The sequence below is a fragment of the Heterodontus francisci genome, chromosome 8, assembly GCF_036365525.1.
Source record: "Heterodontus francisci isolate sHetFra1 chromosome 8, sHetFra1.hap1, whole genome shotgun sequence".
Classification (NCBI taxonomy): domain Eukaryota; kingdom Metazoa; phylum Chordata; class Chondrichthyes; order Heterodontiformes; family Heterodontidae; genus Heterodontus; species Heterodontus francisci.
This window is the reverse complement of record NC_090378.1, coordinates 66,910,086-66,928,898: the sequence shown is the minus strand read 5'-3', so window position 1 is coordinate 66,928,898 and position 18,813 is coordinate 66,910,086. Positions and strand designations below refer to the sequence as shown.

The 18,813-nt window shown below is 43.6% G+C and overlaps 1 protein-coding gene across 4 annotated transcripts in view; it reads left to right on the top strand.

Annotated features, from left to right (window-relative positions):
- The window catches only part of si:ch211-198n5.11 (methylcrotonoyl-coenzyme A carboxylase 2), a 125,802-nt gene that overhangs the window by 19,351 nt on the left and 87,638 nt on the right, over nucleotides 1–18,813 (top strand). For all 4 annotated transcript variants that reach the window (XR_010975516.1, XM_068037263.1, XM_068037262.1 and 1 more), the window contains exon 3: nucleotides 10,648–10,844. Coding sequence is in view for 3 of the 4 variants with exons in the window: in XM_068037263.1 (XP_067893364.1) it covers nucleotides 10,648–10,844 (197 nt within the window). In the remaining variant the exon portion in view is untranslated. The remainder of the gene's footprint in view (nucleotides 1–10,647; nucleotides 10,845–18,813) is intronic.

The following is an 18,813-nucleotide window of genomic DNA, read 5'->3' as shown; positions in this document are numbered from 1 at the left end:
GGTAATGCTGTCCTTCCCAGGGGCTTTTCCGCTGGCTAGAGAATCAATGACATCACTGAGTTCCGATTTTGTTGGCTGTACGTCCAGCTCATCTATGACTGGCAGAGACGGGGCTGCATTGAGGGCGGTCTCAGTGACAACATTTTCCCTGGAGTACAGTTCTAGGTTGTGCTCCACCCAGCGGTCCATTTGCTTGTGTTGGTCAGTAATCTAGTTATAAAAGGAAGTTTTTATGAACGTGCAAAGAATGATTGTTTATTTCTTCATTGGGACCGATTAGAGGCCTCCAGCCAAGCAGCAACTGTACTGAAACTATTCCACACTGTTCAGATAGCATCCTCTGCACATTGCTGAAGTATGCTGGCATTAGACCATATTCTTGCTAGCGTGGAAAAAAAATCACAAAGGGACAACTCCCTTTAAGATGGCTTGTGATATCAGGAGTTCATGATGTTCATGATGCTCTTTTTGATCTTTTCTGCTCTGTGCAGTATATAAGGACCTGCTTTGGCCTTTATGTTACTTTTCTTTTTCCAGCAGTAGGGTAAACATTAATTGTCATTGTCTTCTTTGTTTTATTGTCCAAAAATTTTTCATTCTTCTTATATTGTTCTTCGCCTTCAATAAAAAGAGAATTCTTCAGCTGCCACTGTCATTCACCATTTCCAATTTTTAAAAAAAGGATGTGGGCTACTGGTTGAAATGCTTCAGTATATCACCCAGATGGCCATTATTACTCCCCAAAAAACATGACATGAGTAACTGTAACACTTACTTGAATTTTTCTGCCTGCAGCAAGCAGGATTAATTTCATCCTCTTTCCGTGGTCAATTCCCTTACATGTCAATGCAGGTGCATGTTAGAGTCAATGCCCATGAAGGCACATGCATAATTGCCTCAGGGATTGTGATAAGCCAGCTAACTTGGTTGTGTCTTTTGGACTGCAGCTAAAGATTGTTAATATGCCTTTGGCTATGGGTTTTTCATTAGGCAGAAAGAGAAGCTATTGGAAGCTGTGATAGTTGTGGCAATACCTCTTTGAGAATCTTTTTCTTCACCAGCTAGTAGAACGGTGGCCTGTGAATAATGATCCTATGATCAGTTTAGTATGCTGGATCACAAAGATAACGACTGTCATCAGTTCAAAAACACAAAGTTAGTGCTCTGATCTGCTCCTTGACTGACTGTAAAGAGAAATACCCAGCTCCTAATAAAGAAATTGGTCGAGAGACAGTGTTATGATCAGATGAGGAGGGGTCACAAGGCTCCCCCCTTGTCCTTCCTCTTATTTGACCGCAACAGGGTTTATTCCTTTTTAAACAGTGGATGCGCTTACTACTTCATTGAATGTTTTACCTTTTACCTTTGTTGTGATCGTAAAATAGCCAATCGGACAGGTATTCTTGAGTCTAAACAAGGGGTGAGTTTATTATACTTAAAAAAAATTTAAACCCGATCTAGAAAATAATATACACTACACTTTCACGCGCACACACATGAGAATCACACACACACAATAGATTACTGAGTGCTGAGGAATAGATTTTTTGTTGGACTAGAGTCCAGAACAAATAAAAATAATACACAGTCTGTGTTGTCTCATGACTTTAGTGGTCGTCTGGATGAATTTATGGTCCGAAAGTTCAGCGTTGGTAGCTGTCCTTGGAGACAGCTGAGTAGAGGGCTTCCTTCTTGAATCTAGCAGCCGGCAGCTGGGCTTCTAGAGAGAGAGAGAGACAGCCCTTCTGGCTTCTGCCCAGAATGTGTCACTGGCTTGCTTGCTTGCTTTGTCCAAAGGAAACTCCCAGCTTTCACAGGGATGGACAGACAGTCACATAAATGTCTGTGTATTATGGGTAGGCGGTGGCATAGTGGTACTATCACTGGACTAGTAACCCAGAGACCCAGGGTATTTCTCTGGGGACATGGGTTCGAATCCCACCACAGCAGAAGGTGGAATTTGAATTTAATTAATAAACCTGGAATTAAAAGCTAGTCTAATGATGGCCGTGAAACCATTGTCGATTGTTGTAAAAACCCATCTGGATCACTAATGTCCTTTAGGGAAGGAAATCTGCTGTCCTTACCTGGTCTGGCCTACATGTGACTCCAGACCCACAGCAATGTGGTTAACTCTTACATGCCCTCTGAAATGGCCTAGCAAGCCACTCAATTGTACCTAACTGCTATGAAGTTAGTAAAAAGGAATGAAACCGGACGGACCACCTGGCATCGACCTAGGCACCGGAAACGACAACGGCAAATCCAGCCCTGTCGACCCTGCAAAGTCCTCCTTACAAACATCTGGGGGCTGGTGCCAAAGTTGGGAGAGCTGTCCCACAGACTAGTCAAGCAACAGCCTGACATAGTCATACTCATGGAATCATACCTTACAGACAATGTCCCAGACACTGCAATCACTATCCCTGGGGATGTCCTGTCCCACCGGCAGGACAGACCCAGCAGAGGTGGTGGCACAGTGGTATACAGTCGGGAGGGAGTTGCCCTGGGAGTCCTCAACATCGACTCTGGACCCCATGAAGTCTCATGGCAAGGTAACCTCCAGCTGATTACCACCTACTGCCCTCTCTCAGCTGATGACTCAGTACTCCACCATATTGAACACCACTTGGAGGAAGCACTGAGGGTGGCAAGGGCACAAAATGTACTCTGGGTGGGGGACTTCAATGTCCATCACCAAGAGTGGCTCGGTAGCACCACTACTGACCGAGCTGGCCGAGTCCTAAAGGACATAGCTGCCAGACTGGGTGTGCGGCAGGTGGTGGGGGAACCAACAAGAGGGAAAAACATACTTGACCTCGTCCTCACCAATCTGCCTGCTGCAGATGCATCTGTCCATGACAGTATTGGTAGGAGTGACCACCGCACAGTCCTTGTGGAGATGAAGTCCCGCCTTCACATTGAGGATACCATCCATCGTGTTGTGTGGCACAATCACCGTGCTAGATGGGATAGATTTCGAACAGATGTAGCAATGCAAAACTGGGCATCCATGAGGCACTGTGGGCCATCAGCAGCAGCAGCAGAATTGGACTCAACCACAATCTGTAACCTCATGGCCCGGCATATCCCCCACTCTACCATTACCATCAAGCCAGGAGACCAACCCTGGTTCAATAAAGAGTGCAGGAGGGCATGCCAGGAGCAGCACCAGGCATACCTCAAAGTGAGGTGTCAACCTGGTGAAGATACAACACAGGACTATCTGCGTGCCAAACTGCGTAAGCAGCATGCGATAGACAGAGCTAAGCGATCCCATAACCAACGGATCATATCTAAGCTCTGCAGTCCTGCCGCATCCAGCCGTGAATGGTGGTGGACAATTAAACAACTAACTGGAGGAGGTGGCTCCACAAATATCCCCATCCTCAATGATGGGGGAGCCCAGCACATCAGTGCGAAAGATAAGGCTGAAGCATTTGCAACAATCTTCAGCCAGAAGTGCCGAGTTGATGATCCATCTCAGCCTCCTTCTGAAGTCCCCAGCATCACAGATGCCAGAGATCAGCCAATTCGATTCACTCCACGTGATATCAAGAAACGACTGAAGGCACTGGACACCGCAAAAGCTATGGGCCCTGACAATATTCCGGCAATAGTACTGAAGACCTGTGCTCCAGAACTTGCCGCGCCCCTAGCCAAGCTGTTCCAGTACAGCTATAACACTGGCATCTACCCTGCAATGTGGAAAATTGCCCAGGTATGTCCTGTACACAAATCCAACCCGGCCAATTACCGCCCCATCAGCCTACTCTCCATCATCAGTAAAGTGATGGAAGGTGTCATCAACAGTGCCATCAAGCAGCACTTGCTGAGCAATAACCTGCTCAGTGACGCTCAGTTTTGGTTCTGCCAGGGCCACTCAGCTCCTGACCTCATTACAGCCTTGGTTCAAACATGGACAAAAGGGCTGAACTCAAGAGGTGAGGTGAGAGTGACTGCCCTTGACATCAAGGCAGCATTTGACCGAGTATGGCATCAAGAAGCCCTAGCAAAACTGAGGTCAGTGGGAATCGGGGGAAAACCCACCGCTGGCTGGAGTCATACCTAGCACAAAGGAAGATGGTTGTGGTTGTTGGAGGTCAATCATCTGAGCTCCAGGACATCACTGCAAGAGTTACTCAGGGTAGTGTCCTAGGCCCAACCATCTTCAGCTGCTTCATTAATGACCTTCCTTCAATCATAAGGTCAGAAGTGGGGATGTTCGCGGATGATTGCACAATGTTCAGCACCATTCATGCCTCCTCAGATACTGAAGCAGTCCGTGTAGAAATGCAGCAAGACCTGGACAATATCCAGGCTTGGGCTGATAAGTGGCAAGAAACATTCGCGCCACACAAGTGCCAGGCAATGACCATCTCCAACAAGAGAGAATCTAACCATCTCCCCATGACATTCAACAGCATTACCATCGCTGAATCCCCCACTGTCAACATCCTCGGGGTTACCATTGACCAGAAACTGAACTGGAGTAGCCATATAAATACCATGGCTACAAGAGCAGGTCAGAGGCTAGGAATCCTGCAGCGAGTAACTCACCTCCTGATTCCCCAAAGCCTGTCCGCCATCAACAAGGCACAAGTCAGGAGTGTGATGGAATACTGTCCACTTGCCTGGATGGGTGCAGCTCCAACAACACTCAAGAAGCTTGACACCATCCAGGACAAAGGAGCAAGCTTGATTGGCACCCCATCTACAAACATTCACTCCCTCCACCACCGACGCACAGTGGCAGCAGTGTGTACCATCTACAAGATGCACTACAGCAATGCACCGAGGCTCCTTAGACAGCACCTTCCAAACCCGCACCCTCTACCAACTGGAAGGACAAGGGCAGCAAATACATGGGAACACCACCACCTGCAAGTTCCCCTCCAAGTCACACACCATCCTGACTTGGAACTTTATCGCCGTTCCTTCACTGTCGCTGGGTCAAAATCCTGGAACTCCCTTCCTAACAGCACTGTGGGTATACCTACTCCAAATGGACTGCAGCGGTTCAAGAAGGCAGCTCACCACCGCCTTCTCAAGGGCAATTTGGCAATAAATGCTGGCCTAGCCAGCGTCGCCCACATCCCATGAATGAATTAAAAAAAAAAATTCTCTGGTGCCTTCTAACGAGATGCAAGTTTCGGAATTTGAATTTCTCCCCTTTGCCCTTTTCAATGTTGATGTTCCAGAATGGCATTGAATGTCTTGTTAATGAAAACAATCACAGGTAGTTCAATCAATAGGGCAAGACATTGTGGTGGGCACAGGCTAATCACACATGTCTCCCTTTGAGGCCTTGGAATATGAAAGGTGTTTCGGATGCAAATTGCAGTGACCATCTTGCTTGCCAGTTTTTTAAAGATTAACTGTCGGATTCCAGATCTTTTTTCCATTAAAATTTAATGTAGGTTTGCAACTGATGAATTAAAATTCCTCATTTGGCATAGCATGTTTTCAACAGGGACAGCTATCCCAAAGCAGTATGAAATAAAGTTCCCACTAACATCCAATGTTGTTTTGGCCCCAGTGCAGTGCAGTACTTATGGAGTGCTCCAATGTCGGTTGTGCCATCCTTTGCATGAGACTATAAGCTGAGGCCTTATCTGCTCTCTCAGGTGGACACAAATGATCCCATGGCACTATTTGGAAGAAGAGCAGGGAATTTCCCTTCGTATCCTGGCCAATATTTATTGCTCAACCAACATCACTTGTAAGTTTCACAAAAAGCACCTTGAACTGGTAGTTGTGACCACGGAACTTGTACCTAATAAATATGTGTTATGAAATTAGGTGTTGTTGAGGTTTACTATGATTCGCCAGTCTTTTTTTAATAATCACACGTCCAACTTACTTCGATTATTTAACACACAAGCATAAAAGAGGAAAATAAGCCATTAACTCTTGATAGGCCTGCTATTGTATCGACTCGGACCTCAGTTTGGTCTTTTTCTTTATTCATTCATGGGACGTGGTTGTTGCTGGCTAGGCCAGCATTTATTGCCCATCCCTAATTGCCCTTGAGAAGGTGGTAGTGGTGAGCTGCCTTCTTGAACCGCTGCAGTCCATGTGAGGTAGGTACACCCGCAGTGCTGTTTGGAAGGGAGTTCCAGGATTTTGACCCAGCGACAGTGAAGGAACAGCGATATAGTACCAAGTCAGGATGGTGTGTGACTTGGAGGGGTACTTGCTGGTGGTGGTGTTCCCATGCATTTGCTGCCCTTGTCCTTCTAGTTGGTAGAGGTCGTGGGTTTGGAAGATGCTGTCTAAGGAGCCTTGCTGCGTTGCTGCAGTGCATCTTGTAGATGGTACGCACCACTGCCACTATGTGTCGGTGGTGGAGGGAGTGAATGTTGGTGGATGGAGTGCCAATTAAGCGGACGGCTTTGTCCTGGATGGTGTGGAGCTTCTTGAGTGTTGGTGCTGCACCAATCCAGGCAAGTGAAGAGTATTCCATCACATTCCTGACCTGTGACTTGTAGATTGTGCACAGGCTTTGGGGAGTCAGGAGGTGAGTTACTCGTCACAGGATTCCTAGCCTTTGACCATACATTAATTCACATAGCCTCTTTGCACGTAAGAGCAGCGTTGTCATAGAAAACAGTACTGTTGGTACCTTTTGGTTTCAGCACATAGAATTAGTGAAACTAGGCATTGGTCATTAAATAGTCTTGTAATTTTGTAGGCTAATCATGCATACTTCGGACATATTCTATTTTCCTGCTGAACATTACCTATTTTCATTTAGGTTGAGATTTTGAAGTTAATTATCCCCAAAACCATGCTTTCTTGTTTACACTGCATCTAGTAGATCTGTCTTGGTGTATGGAGTTTCTGTTCCCCTCCAAGAATCTCCTGCTAATCTTATTTATTACTGTGCTCATCTTCAGCAACATACAGAACCTTAAGCACAGAATCTAGACTGACAGTACAGTGCTCGAGACTTTCAGCGAGGTCCCATCTGCTCTCTCAGGTGGACGCAAATGATCCCATGACACTATCTGGAAGAAAAGCGGGGAACTTCCCTTGGTGTCCTGGCCAATATTTATTGCTCAACCAACATCACTAAAACAGATTATCTGGTCATTATCACATTGTGGGAGCTTGCTGTGTTCAAATTAGCTGCTGTGTTTCCTAAATTACAGCAGTGACTACAATTCATAATTATTTAATTGATTTTTAGACATCCTGAGGTCATGAAAAGTGCTATGTAAATGCAAATCTTTTTTTCTTTTATATACTGGAACAGAGTCTTGGTGTGCAGCAGTACTTTCAGGTGGGCTCCCAGATCTGTGGACACTGGGAAGGGACTCACAAGGTTCCATGAACACTGAAGAGGGAGGATCAAGGAACACTCGGGCAGCTTCTGGAATCGGAGATTGCTGGGAGAGAGATACTGGAACCTCTGGCACTGGGAAGGAAATTCTCAAGGTGTAGGAGCAATGGATATGGTCATTGGATTAGGGAGCACTGGGAATGTGGTCGAGGTTTATCAGCATTGAGGTCAGATGATCTAGGAATGTGAAGTGGAATAAGTCTGAAGAGTGATCCTGAGTTCCAGCAGGCAAGGAAAAGAAAGTTTGGAGTATTGGGAGTTGCTGACAATTGACAATATTGGGTGGAACAGGAGTCTAACCTCGTGAGGAAGAGGGCTGAAGAGGATGGGACCAAACAGCCATTGGCCCCTTTCAAACCACAACCCCCAGGTGTTCCTATATGTTGGAGAATGGCAAAGCAGGTTAAAATGGCGTACTCCTACTCCTCCTATTTCTTATGTCAGGGCTCCAGTACCACTTTCACCATTAGTTCTTTCCTACCTTTATTTTCTTTCCTTTAAGCATTTAAGCATAAATTTTCTGTTTTTAAAATTAATGAACTGAAAATTCTAGGCTAGGTGTGTTCAATTTCCAGGTATTAATTCCTGACATGCTCAAGAGTTCAGTATTAGTGGGTCTGCTAACTTATACAGTCATTATTAAATAGATGAAATATCACCTCATAGATCACTTTAAAAGTTCTTTGTTTATGCAGTTTCCAGGTTTATATACATGTAAAAAAAATGATCCAGGTGGCGCTGCTGGGACAAAGAGCTGCCAGCCTGATGATTGGCCAGCAGTTCAGTGAGGCGGGAAGTCCTCCATCAAGCGGGTGGAAGTCCCACCTCTGAACAGTTAAAGCCTGGGAACCCCTAAAATGCCAGTTGGATGCCTTGGCTGCGCAGATGTGGGTTCGCCACCGACTTTTACACTGATGGCCAGCTCCTGTCCGCCCATTTTAAAATCCAGCCCTCTATTTGTCCGCCAGAATAAAGCACATCAAACCAGATTTCTTTAAATGCCAACAACATTAACTATTTATTAGAAAAGAAATAATAGGTCTCAACTACTAACGAGATAAATCTATATATATGAAAAACTTCTTAATTGCTTAACCCTCATGCACACACACATACATTAAAAATAAATGGTTAACTGGGGAAACAGGATTTTGGTTTACAGCTGTTTCTTAGGAATAGAAGGAATAATAAAAATAAGTGAGTTTATCACATTCTGGTAGGTTGTTTTTGGGTATGGTGAGGTATCCCAGAGTCGAATAGTTGGATGCCGCTCACAGTTCCTCCAGGCGTGGTTGATGAACAGTCTGTGATGGGTAGGCATCCACGGCAATTTAACTGCAGCAGGTGTCACATAAGTCTTTCATCAGTGGTGTAGCAAGAGAGGTCTGCTTAGGTCAGCAGCAGTTTAGCAGTAGAAAACTTCTTCAGAATTCAGGATTTCTTACAACACAGGAGGCAGCAGGAACCACACTGGATGCAGGGCTTCTTCTCAAGAGATGTTGGATTCCTTTACAGAGAGAGGTATCACTTTCCTGGGTCTTCCTCTCTTGCTCTAGGCAGTTCAAAGCAAAGATTTCTAATGCCTGCCTTTTGTCCTACTCACTGGCTTTTTAAAGGGTCCAAAGTGAAAAAAAAACCTTCCTGAACATGGCCACATGTCCAGATACAGGGCCTCTTCTCATTCAAAAAAAAACTGCTCTGAAGAAGGCCAACCTGCTGTGGTTTCCTTGAAATTGCTGACTTTCCTGTCCTTGTACAAGATCAACTTCCTTTCAAAGCACCCATAAAGTTCAACTTTTGTTATGAACTTCCTTTCAAAACATTGCAGGAATTCCAACTATTTGCAGGCGCCTTCCACTAAGCAAAAATCCTTTTCTCAGTTTTAAAACACATAGAAATCTAATTTCTGAGTACAGAAATAAAGCCTCTTGTAACATTCTCAGAACATATTTCCATTTCAATTTCTCTCCCCTTTTCTCTCTCCTTCTGCTGGGGTTGAGTTCCATGAACACCTGAAACATTCCAGAAAGAGTCCATTCTTCACTTGTGCATCTAAACACTGAGTGTTAGCAAGCTGTTTAACTGTGGAGGAATCACAGTTGAGTATGATTTTATCCACAACCGATATTGTTACAAAAGTGCTTCTGTTTTTGTTAAAATATTTTTTTGAGAATTCATAGTCAAACTGAAGAAATGTTGGACAAGTTTTTTTTTCAAGAGGCTCATCAAGAGAACACTGAAAAGATTTGTTGACAACATCATTTACTGGTTGTCACATGACTTATTAAAAATAGAACAGAAACCCTGGTAACTGGTGAAGATGTGTGCAGAGAAGTGACAGGTCAGAAGGTGGATCTTCTGTTTACAGCTTCACTTTTGAATTGTTTGGAGTAGGGAATGAACTGTTTAAAAAGGGGTTGAAGTTTGAAAAAAAAATAAAAACTGCAGTTCAGAACCCCAGCTTAGCCCAGCCCGTTACATTTCTTTTAAAAGCCTGCAGTAAAAGGAAGGGAACTTCCAAGGAGAGAAATGAATTCCCAAGGAAAGAGAGAAGACCACAACCCAATTTAGCTTTCCAGCACCTCTGTAAAAGACACTGAGAAGTCCACTTTGTCAACTCATCTCGTATCCTGTCTCTGAAGAAAAGCCTGCTAAATTAATTCTCAGCGCTGCCTGAAAAGAACTGTTCTAAAAGATCCTAATGACCCGTCTACTTGTACTTGGAAGCCAGACTGTATGCCAGTTTTGGAACACAACATATCCCATCTGCTGTTTTATTCAAGAATGTGCAAGTATCCAGTCCAAGTGTTTTTTTTGTCTGTAACAGAGCGAGAAACAAAAATCCCTTTATTTTTCTGGGTCAACGGAGTGTGTGTATGAGGGGCTAAGGTTAAAAAAAGGAACTTTAAAATTTCAATCTGTGTGTTTATGCTTTACTTCATTATTGGTTAAGACTTGTTTTATAATAAACTGATAATTTTGTTGTTCAGTAAAGAAACCTGGTGTTTTATTCTGGGAAAAATAGAGTATATGATTGACCGTATCAGTAAGTGGGAAAATTTAAATATATGCTCTGACCTGTGGAGAAGTGGGACTAGAATAAACAGTGCACTCCTCCTGCCTCGGTCGTAACAATATCCAGTGACCCTGCTAGTTAGAAGGTGGACAGAAATCCAGGCTGATCATTCTGTTCCCCATCATCCCCTCCACCCCCCACCATCACCCTGCTCCCTTACACTGTCTAGTCTGACACAAGAGATTTTGGCTGAATTCCGGTATCATTAATATGTTTCTTGAAACAGGTATTTGGAGCTGATGGAGCAAGTAATGAAGGGTGGAGGTGAAAAAGCAATTCTGAGGCACACCCAGAGGAATAAAAAACTGCTGGTCCGAGAGCGTTTACAGTTGCTTCTGGACAAAGAGGGGATCCTGGAGTTGTCTCCCTTTGCTGGTCTGGGAATGCCATATGGAGATATTCCTGCTGCAGGCTGCTTAACTGGTATTAATGTACAAGTCTACTTTTTTTAATCAAAAGATTATTGTAAACATTAGTCTGATATTCTGTTAGTCATTTTGTCTTGGGATTTTAAAACAACATTAGTTTCTCCACCAATAACATTTGGAGTTGTTGATTTCTGGCCTTGTTGTAAATTTATTTCTACCGATATATATGAAATCTTCAGTGTTAATGGTGTATCAATTACTTTTTCTTGATTTTGAGAAATAGTATTTACCCTTAGGGATACATCTGTTCATTTGGTTTAATTTTAAAGAGTGTGTCACTTACAACTTTACTTTTTAACTTGCAACTGAGTAACCTTTGGCATTTTATTCACCAAGATACTTCCACTGCTGTTGATCAGCTCAACCACTTCCTCATCTCCATCTTTGATATCCTTATCCCTAGTAATGTGGGATCCCTTGCCCAAATTTCCCCAAGGTTCCATCCTTCCCTAACCCTGAACCCATGTATTTCTCTTGTTTCTTTCCTGTCTCTCTTTATGCCCTCTCTGACCTCATCTTGTCCACGAGCATATCTTTTGCTCCATTGACCCAATTCACACAATTCTGTTGATCACCTAATTTCCCGTCCTGGTTGTCACTGACACTGTAAATGGTTCCCCTTTCGCAGATACTGTCACCAATTTTTCAAAATTGTTGCCATCACCCCCTCCTCAAAAAGCCTACCTTCATATCCTCTGTCCTAGCAAACTGCCATCTTACCTTCAACCCTTTCCTCTCCGAAGTCCTTGAATCTGTTATTGCCTCGCAAATATGTGCCCATCTTTCCTGCAACTCCATGTTTGAATCTTGTCAGCTTTCTGCCTTAGCCCGAGCACTGATCAAAGATCAAAGACCCCTAATCAAAGACACAGACAACATCCAAAAGAAAGGAAAAGTAAGACTTGCATTTGTAAAATGCATTTTGCAACTTCAGGATGTCCCAAAGAGCTTTTCAGCCAAATAAGCACTTTTGAAGTGTAGTTTAATGTAGGAACTTATGTGAATGTAAACATAGTGCGCCAACCTGCTTTGTCTTTCTTGACTTCTCTGCAGTCTTTGACAGATTCGACCATGTCATTCTCCTCCAGTGCCTTTCCTCCGATGTAATTGGGGCTGCTCTCACCTGCTTTTATTCCTATCTATCAAACCATAGCCAAGCATCTTCAGTAATGACTTCCTTTCCTGCCCCGGCACCATTACCACCAAGTCCCACAAAGATCTTTCCTGGGCCCCTTCTTCTTCCTCATTTACATGTTACACCTTGTCGACACCATCCGAGGACATGCTCACAACTGGCTTGTCCTCTCCATCACCTCTCTCAACCCCTTCAAGGTCACTTTGTTGCCAGGTCACTCCTCCAACATCCAGTCTTGGATAAGCCATAATTCCCCCCAGTTAAACATTGGCAAGATGGATGCCATGGTCTTCGGCCATCGCCACAAGTTTTGTAACCTCGCTACTGATTCCACCACCAACTGCCTCCCCAGCCTTCATCTTGGTTGAAACAGATGTTCGAATCTCGCAGTCCTATTTGAACTTAAGCTGAAGTTTCAACTCCACATTTCTCTATCACAAAGGCTTCCACCTCTGTAACAACATCTATCTCCAGCCCTGTCTCAGCCCATCTGCTGCTGAAACTCTCACTTCTGCTTTTGTCAGTTCCAGGCTCAGTTATCCTAAAGCTCTCCAGGATGGCCTCCCATTTTCACCCCTACCAAAGGCACTGTGGGTGTACCTACCCCACATGGATTGCAGCAGTTCAAGAAGGCAGCTCACCACCACCTTTTCAAAGGCAATTAGGAATGGGCAATAAATGCTGGCCTAGCCAGCAACACCCACAACCCCCGAACGAATAATAAAAAAAATCTAAGCTCATCCAAAATTCTGCTGTCCATCATTTCTGGGTTTGTGATTGCAGTCCCCCAGGGGTTAGCTCGGTTGTATAATAGATGCCTTCAATAACTTCTTCAAACCAGTAAAAAGAAAGAACTTGCATTTCTATAGTGACTTTCATGACCTCTTTGCAATGTGATGTAAAATGTAATGCTGCAGTGTAGGAAATGTGGCAATCAATTTGCGCACAGCAAGCTCTGACAAATCGCAATGTGATAAATGACCAGATAGTCTGTTTTCAGTGATGTTGGTTGAGGGATAAATATTGGCCAGGACACCAGGGGTAGAGCCATGGAATTGTTTACATCCACCTGAGAGAGCAGATGGGACCTGGATTTAACATCTTATCTTAAAGATAACTATCAATCTGTTGCTAAATAAAATAAATAGAAAATAAATATCCAGATGATATCATCACTCACTATTTAAGCAGAAAATAATCAAGCATTGACAGGACAAATCAAAAGATATTATATTTGTAATCCTTTATAACTGTTGATATTTTAAGAATGGTAGTGATGTGTCTTTTCCAGTGCCTTAGTGGGCATTGCTCACTGTACTCAGTTATACAGACTTGTTCAGTTCCTAGTCTGTGCTGAGCTAGATAATTTTAGGCAGATGGTGATAAAGATAAAGACATAAGAAATAAGAGCAGGAGTAGGCTGTTTGGCCCCTCGAGCCCCTGTGCCTTACAGTAAGGTCATGGCAGAACTTGTATCAATTACACGTTCCCACCCTTTTCCCCCTATCCCTTGATTCCCTTAGTGCCCAAAAATCTATCAATGCTATAGTTGGCCTTTGCACTTTCAAATTAAGGAGGGGAAGAATTCAGCAATCCTGCTTCTGTTTGCTGTCCAGTGACTTCCTTATTAGATAGCAATTTAGTGAAAGATAGTAAGAGTAATGCACTCACAGACCTTATTTTACGATGTTCAAAATTAAAGTTTTAGATCTGAATGTCAAAATAAAGTTGAGACAATTCAAACCAGAACAATAAATGGTTAAAAAAACAGCAATTTCTGGTGTTGACAGCTACAATTACAAAACATCCAGTATTGGCAATATCAGTATGAGATGTATGTTTTTATAAAGTCAAGATATTTCGAAAATAAGCACCAGTTTTAGATTCCTGTACATAAGGATGCATGAAGAAATGAGTAACTGGGCTGGACTGAACCAACATTATCGGGCTACTCCTGGGATCAAAGTGCAAAGTCTAGCAACTCCCGACTGTCCTTGTTAAGCTATGAACAATCAATATCTGTCAGAGTCATTGTGAGAGAAACTGTTATACTCTGTGTGAAACTATGAGTAGGCCCATCTCTCTAAATGAAAAAAATTCTTGCTGTTTAGTCTGTGAAGGTCAATCTAAAAAGAGCTGCCTCCTTACTAAAACATGTACTACATGTACAGACAAGTTCCATTGTTGCAACAAAATGATTCACTGTGATTGTTTAACTGAACTTTCTTAACTCTTTGAGCTCTGCAGTAGTGGGGTCAAACTTAAACACAAAACTAGAGGACTTTTGTTTTTTTTCCCCTCAATTTTCTCATCTGAAGGTGCTGATTCATATTAAATGCATTATCTAAGAGAATATTCCACATTGTGTGAACCTGGATAGCGCGCAACAGCAGACTATTGGGGGAGATATCACAATTCAGCCTTTATTTGACATTCATACATTTGCATTTGTACCAGGGAGTCAGTGAGTAACAAACAGAATGGGTGCTTGGCTGACATTTTCTATTTGTTTAGCCCAGCATTTCATTGTTGCAAATTGATTTTAGAATTGATCTCGTGAATAATTTAGAGTAATGATTGTGATTGAACATCATCACCTAATTCAGTATTATTTGTAATAAAAACAGAAAGTGCTGGAAATACTCAGTAGGTCAGGCAGCATCTGTGGAGAGAGAAGCAGGGTTAACGTTTCAGGTCTGTGACCTTTCATTAGAACTGGCAAAGGTAAGAAAAGTATTAGGTTTTAAGCAAGTGAAGGGGGTGGGATGGTGGTGGGGAAGAGAACAAAAATGAAGGTGTGTGATAGGGCGGAGGGCAGGAGAGATTAAATAACAAAGATGTCATGTAACAAAAGCCATGTGCGTGTTAATGTTTGTGGTGAAAGACAAAGCATTAGTCCAGAGAGAGTGCTAATGGCAGAATAATGAACAGCTCTGTCCAAAAATACGACAGGAAAAACAGGCACATGGTTAAAAAATAAAATAAAATAATTTAAAACAAAGCTTGCCATTTCAACATTACTCCCTGTGCCACGTGCTAGCGAGTATAGGAATAGGAGGATATAGCAGTTGAATGCGTGGCTGAGGAGATGATGCAGGAGGGAGGGCTTTAGGTTCCTGGATCACTGAGTCTGTTTCTGGCAAAGGTGGGACCTGTACAAGTTGGATGGGTTGTACCTGAACCGAAACGGGACCAACATCCTTGCTGGGAGGTTTGCTAGTGCTGTTAGGTGGGGGTGGGGGGTGTTTAAACTAATTTGGCAGGGGGATGGGATATAGAGTGGAGGTACAGTAGGGGGTGAGGCACAGCCAAATATAGAAGAGAAACTGAGTTAGTTTGGAAGGCAGAGCAAATATAGACCTGTTAAGGCACAAGCGAAAAATGCAAGGTTGAACCGCATTTACTTTAATGCAAGGAGTCTTATGAATAAGGCAGATGAATTGAGGGCATTGGTTAGCACATGGGATTATGATATTATTGCTATCACAGAGACATGGCTGAGGGAGGGGCAGGACTGGCAACTCAATAATCCAGGGTATAGAATCTTCAGGCGTGATAGGGGAGGGGATAAAAGAGGAGGTAGTATTTCACTGTTGATCAAGGAGTCAATTACTGGAGTAAGGAGGGATGATATCTTAGAAGGTTCCTCAAATGAGGCCATATGGGTAGAAAAGGGGGTGATCATTTGGCTGGGCATGTACTAAAGGCCTCCAAACAGTCAGGGAGAGATAGAGGAGCAGATATGTAGGCAAATCTCAGAGAGGTGTAAAATAATAGGGTAATAATTTTAGGGGATTTCAACTTACCTAATATCAACTGGGATAGTCTTAGTCCAAAAGGCTTAAAGGGGAAGAAATTCTTAAAATGCATACAGGAGAGCTTTTTGAGCCAGTACTTAAAAAGTCCTACAGGAGAAGGGGCAGTACTGGACTAATCCTAGGGAATGAAGCTGGACAAGTGGTAGAAGTATCAGTGGGGGAGCATTTTGGGGATAGTAACTCTAAGATTTAAGGTAGTTATGGAAAAGGACAAAGACAGGCCAGAAATAAAGGTACTGAATTGGGGAAAGGCTGATTTCAATTTGATAAAACAGGATCTGGCCAAAGTGGACCACGAGCAGCTACTTGTAGGAAAGTCTACATCAGGCCAGTGGGGGTCATTCAAAGAGGAAAAATAGTGAGGGTTCAGAGCCAACATGGTACCCGTTAAGGTGAAGAGTAGGACCAACAAGTCCAGGGAACCCTGGATGTCGAGGGATATAGAGGATTGGATCAGGAAAAAAAAGGAGGCTTATGGCAGATTCGGAGTGCTGAAAACAGCAGAGGCATTAGAGGAGTATAGAAAGTGTAGGGGGGGTACTTAAAAATGTAATTAGGAGAGCGAAGAGGGGACATGAAAAACACTGGTGGGCAAGATAAAGGAAAATCCTAAGGCATTTTATAAGTATATTAAGGGCAAGAGGATAACCTGGGAAAGAGTAGGGCCCATTAGGGACCAAAGTGGCAATCTGTGTGTGGAGCCAGAGGACATAGGTGAGGTTTTAAATGATTACTTTTCATCTGTTTTCACTGTGGAGAATGACGATGTAGGTCTAGAGATCAGGGAGGGGGATTGCGATATACTTAAACATATTAACATTGAATGGGAGGTAGTATTAGATGTTTTAGCGGGCTTAAAAGTGGATAAATCCCCAGGCCCAGATGAGATATATCCCAGGCTGTTATGTGAGGCAAGGGAGGTGATAGCAGGGGCTCTAACACAAATTTTCAGATCCTCTCTGGCCACAGGAGAGGTGCCAGAGGACTGGAGGACAGCGAATGTGGTACCATTATTCAAGAAGGGGAGCAGGGATAGACCAGGTAATTACGTGCCGGTGAGTCTAACATCAGTGGTTGGGAAATTATTGGAAAAAATTCTGAGAGACAGGATTAATCTCCACTTGGAGTGCAGGGAATAATCAGGGATAGTCAGCATGGCTTTGTCGGGGGAGATCGTGTCTAACTAACTTGATTGAATTTTTTGAGGAGGTGACTAGATGATGAGGGTATAGCAGTTGATGTAGTCTACATGGACTTCAGTAAGGGTTTTGATAAGGTCTCACATGGGAGATTGGTTAAGAAGGTAAGAGCTTATGGGATCCAGGGCAATTTGGCAAATTGGATCCAAAATTGGCTTACTGGCAGGAAACAGAGGGTAATGGTCGCTGGTTGTTCTTGCGAGTGGAAGCCTGTGACCAGTGGTGTACCACAGGGATCGGTGCTGGGACCCTTTCTGTTTGTAGTGTACATTAATGATTTAGACGTGAATATAAGAGGTATGATCAGTAAGTTTGCAGATGACACGAAAATTGGTGGTGTTGTAAACAGTGAGGAGGAAAGCCTTAGATTACAGGACAATATAGATGGGCTGATAAGATGGGCGGAGCTGTTTAAATTGAATTTAATCCTGAGAAGTGTGAGGTGATGCATTTTAGGAGGACTAACAAGGCAAGGGAATATACAATGGATGGTAGGACCCTAGGAAGTACAGAAGGTCAGAGGTACCTTGGCGTACTTGTCCATAGATCACTGAAAGCAGCAGCACAGGGAGATAAGGTGGTTAGGAAGGCATATGGGATACTTGCCTTTATTAGCCGAGGCATAGAATAGAAGAGCAGGGAGATTATGATGGAGCTATATAAAACGCTAGTTAGGCCACAGCTCATGTACTGTGTACAGTTCTAGGCACCACGCTATAGGAAGGATGTGATTGCACTGGAGAGGGTGCAGAGGAGATTCACCAGGATGTTGCCTGGGCTGGAGCATTTCAGCTATGAAGAGAGACTGAAAAGGCTAGGGTTGTTTTCCTTAAAACAGAGAAGGATGAGGGGGGACATGATTGAGGTATACAAAATTATGAGGGGCATTGATAGGTTAGATAGGAAGAGACTTTTCCCTTAGCGGAGGTGTCAATAACCAGGGGGCATAGATTTAAGGTAAGGGGCAGGAGGTTTAGAGGGGATTTGAGGAAAAACGTTTTCACCTGGAGGGTGGTTGGAATCTGGAACACACTGCCTGAAGGGGTGGTAGAGGGAGGAACCCTCAACATTTAAGAAGTATTTTGATGAGCACTTGAAATGCCATAGCATACAGGGCTACTGGCCAATTGCTGGAAAATGGGACTAGAATAGTGAGGTGCTTGATGGCCGGCACGGACACGATGGGCCGAAGGACCTGTTTCTGTGCTGTACAACTCTCTGACTCTAACACACCACCCTGCTCTCCTGTCCACATTTCTGTCCTTGGCCTGCTGCAGTGTTCCAGTGAACATTAACGCAAGCTTGAAGAGCAGTACCTCATCTTTCGATTAGGTACTCTACAGCCTTGCAAACTCAACATTGAGTTCAACAATTTCAGAGCATGACTGGTCTTTTTTATTTTTTTAAATTAGTTTATTTTATTTTTTAACCACATGCCTTTTTTCATGATGTGCTTTTGGACAGAGCTGCTCATTAATCTGCCATTAACACTCTCTCTGGATTAATGCTTTGTCTTTCTTCTTCTCTTCTTTGGCCTCCTTGTTTTATTTTTAGAGATACAGCACTGAAACAGGCCCTTCGGCCCACAGAGTCTGTGCCGACCAACAACTACCCATTTATGCTAATCCTACATTAATCCCATATTCCTATCACATCCCCTCAATTCCCCTACCACCTACCTACACTAGGGGCAATTTACAATGGCCAATTCACCTATCAACCTGCAAGTCTTTGGCTGTGGGAGGAAACCGGAGCACCTGGTGGAAACCCACGCGGTCACAGGGAGAACTTGCAAACTCCGCACAGGCAGTA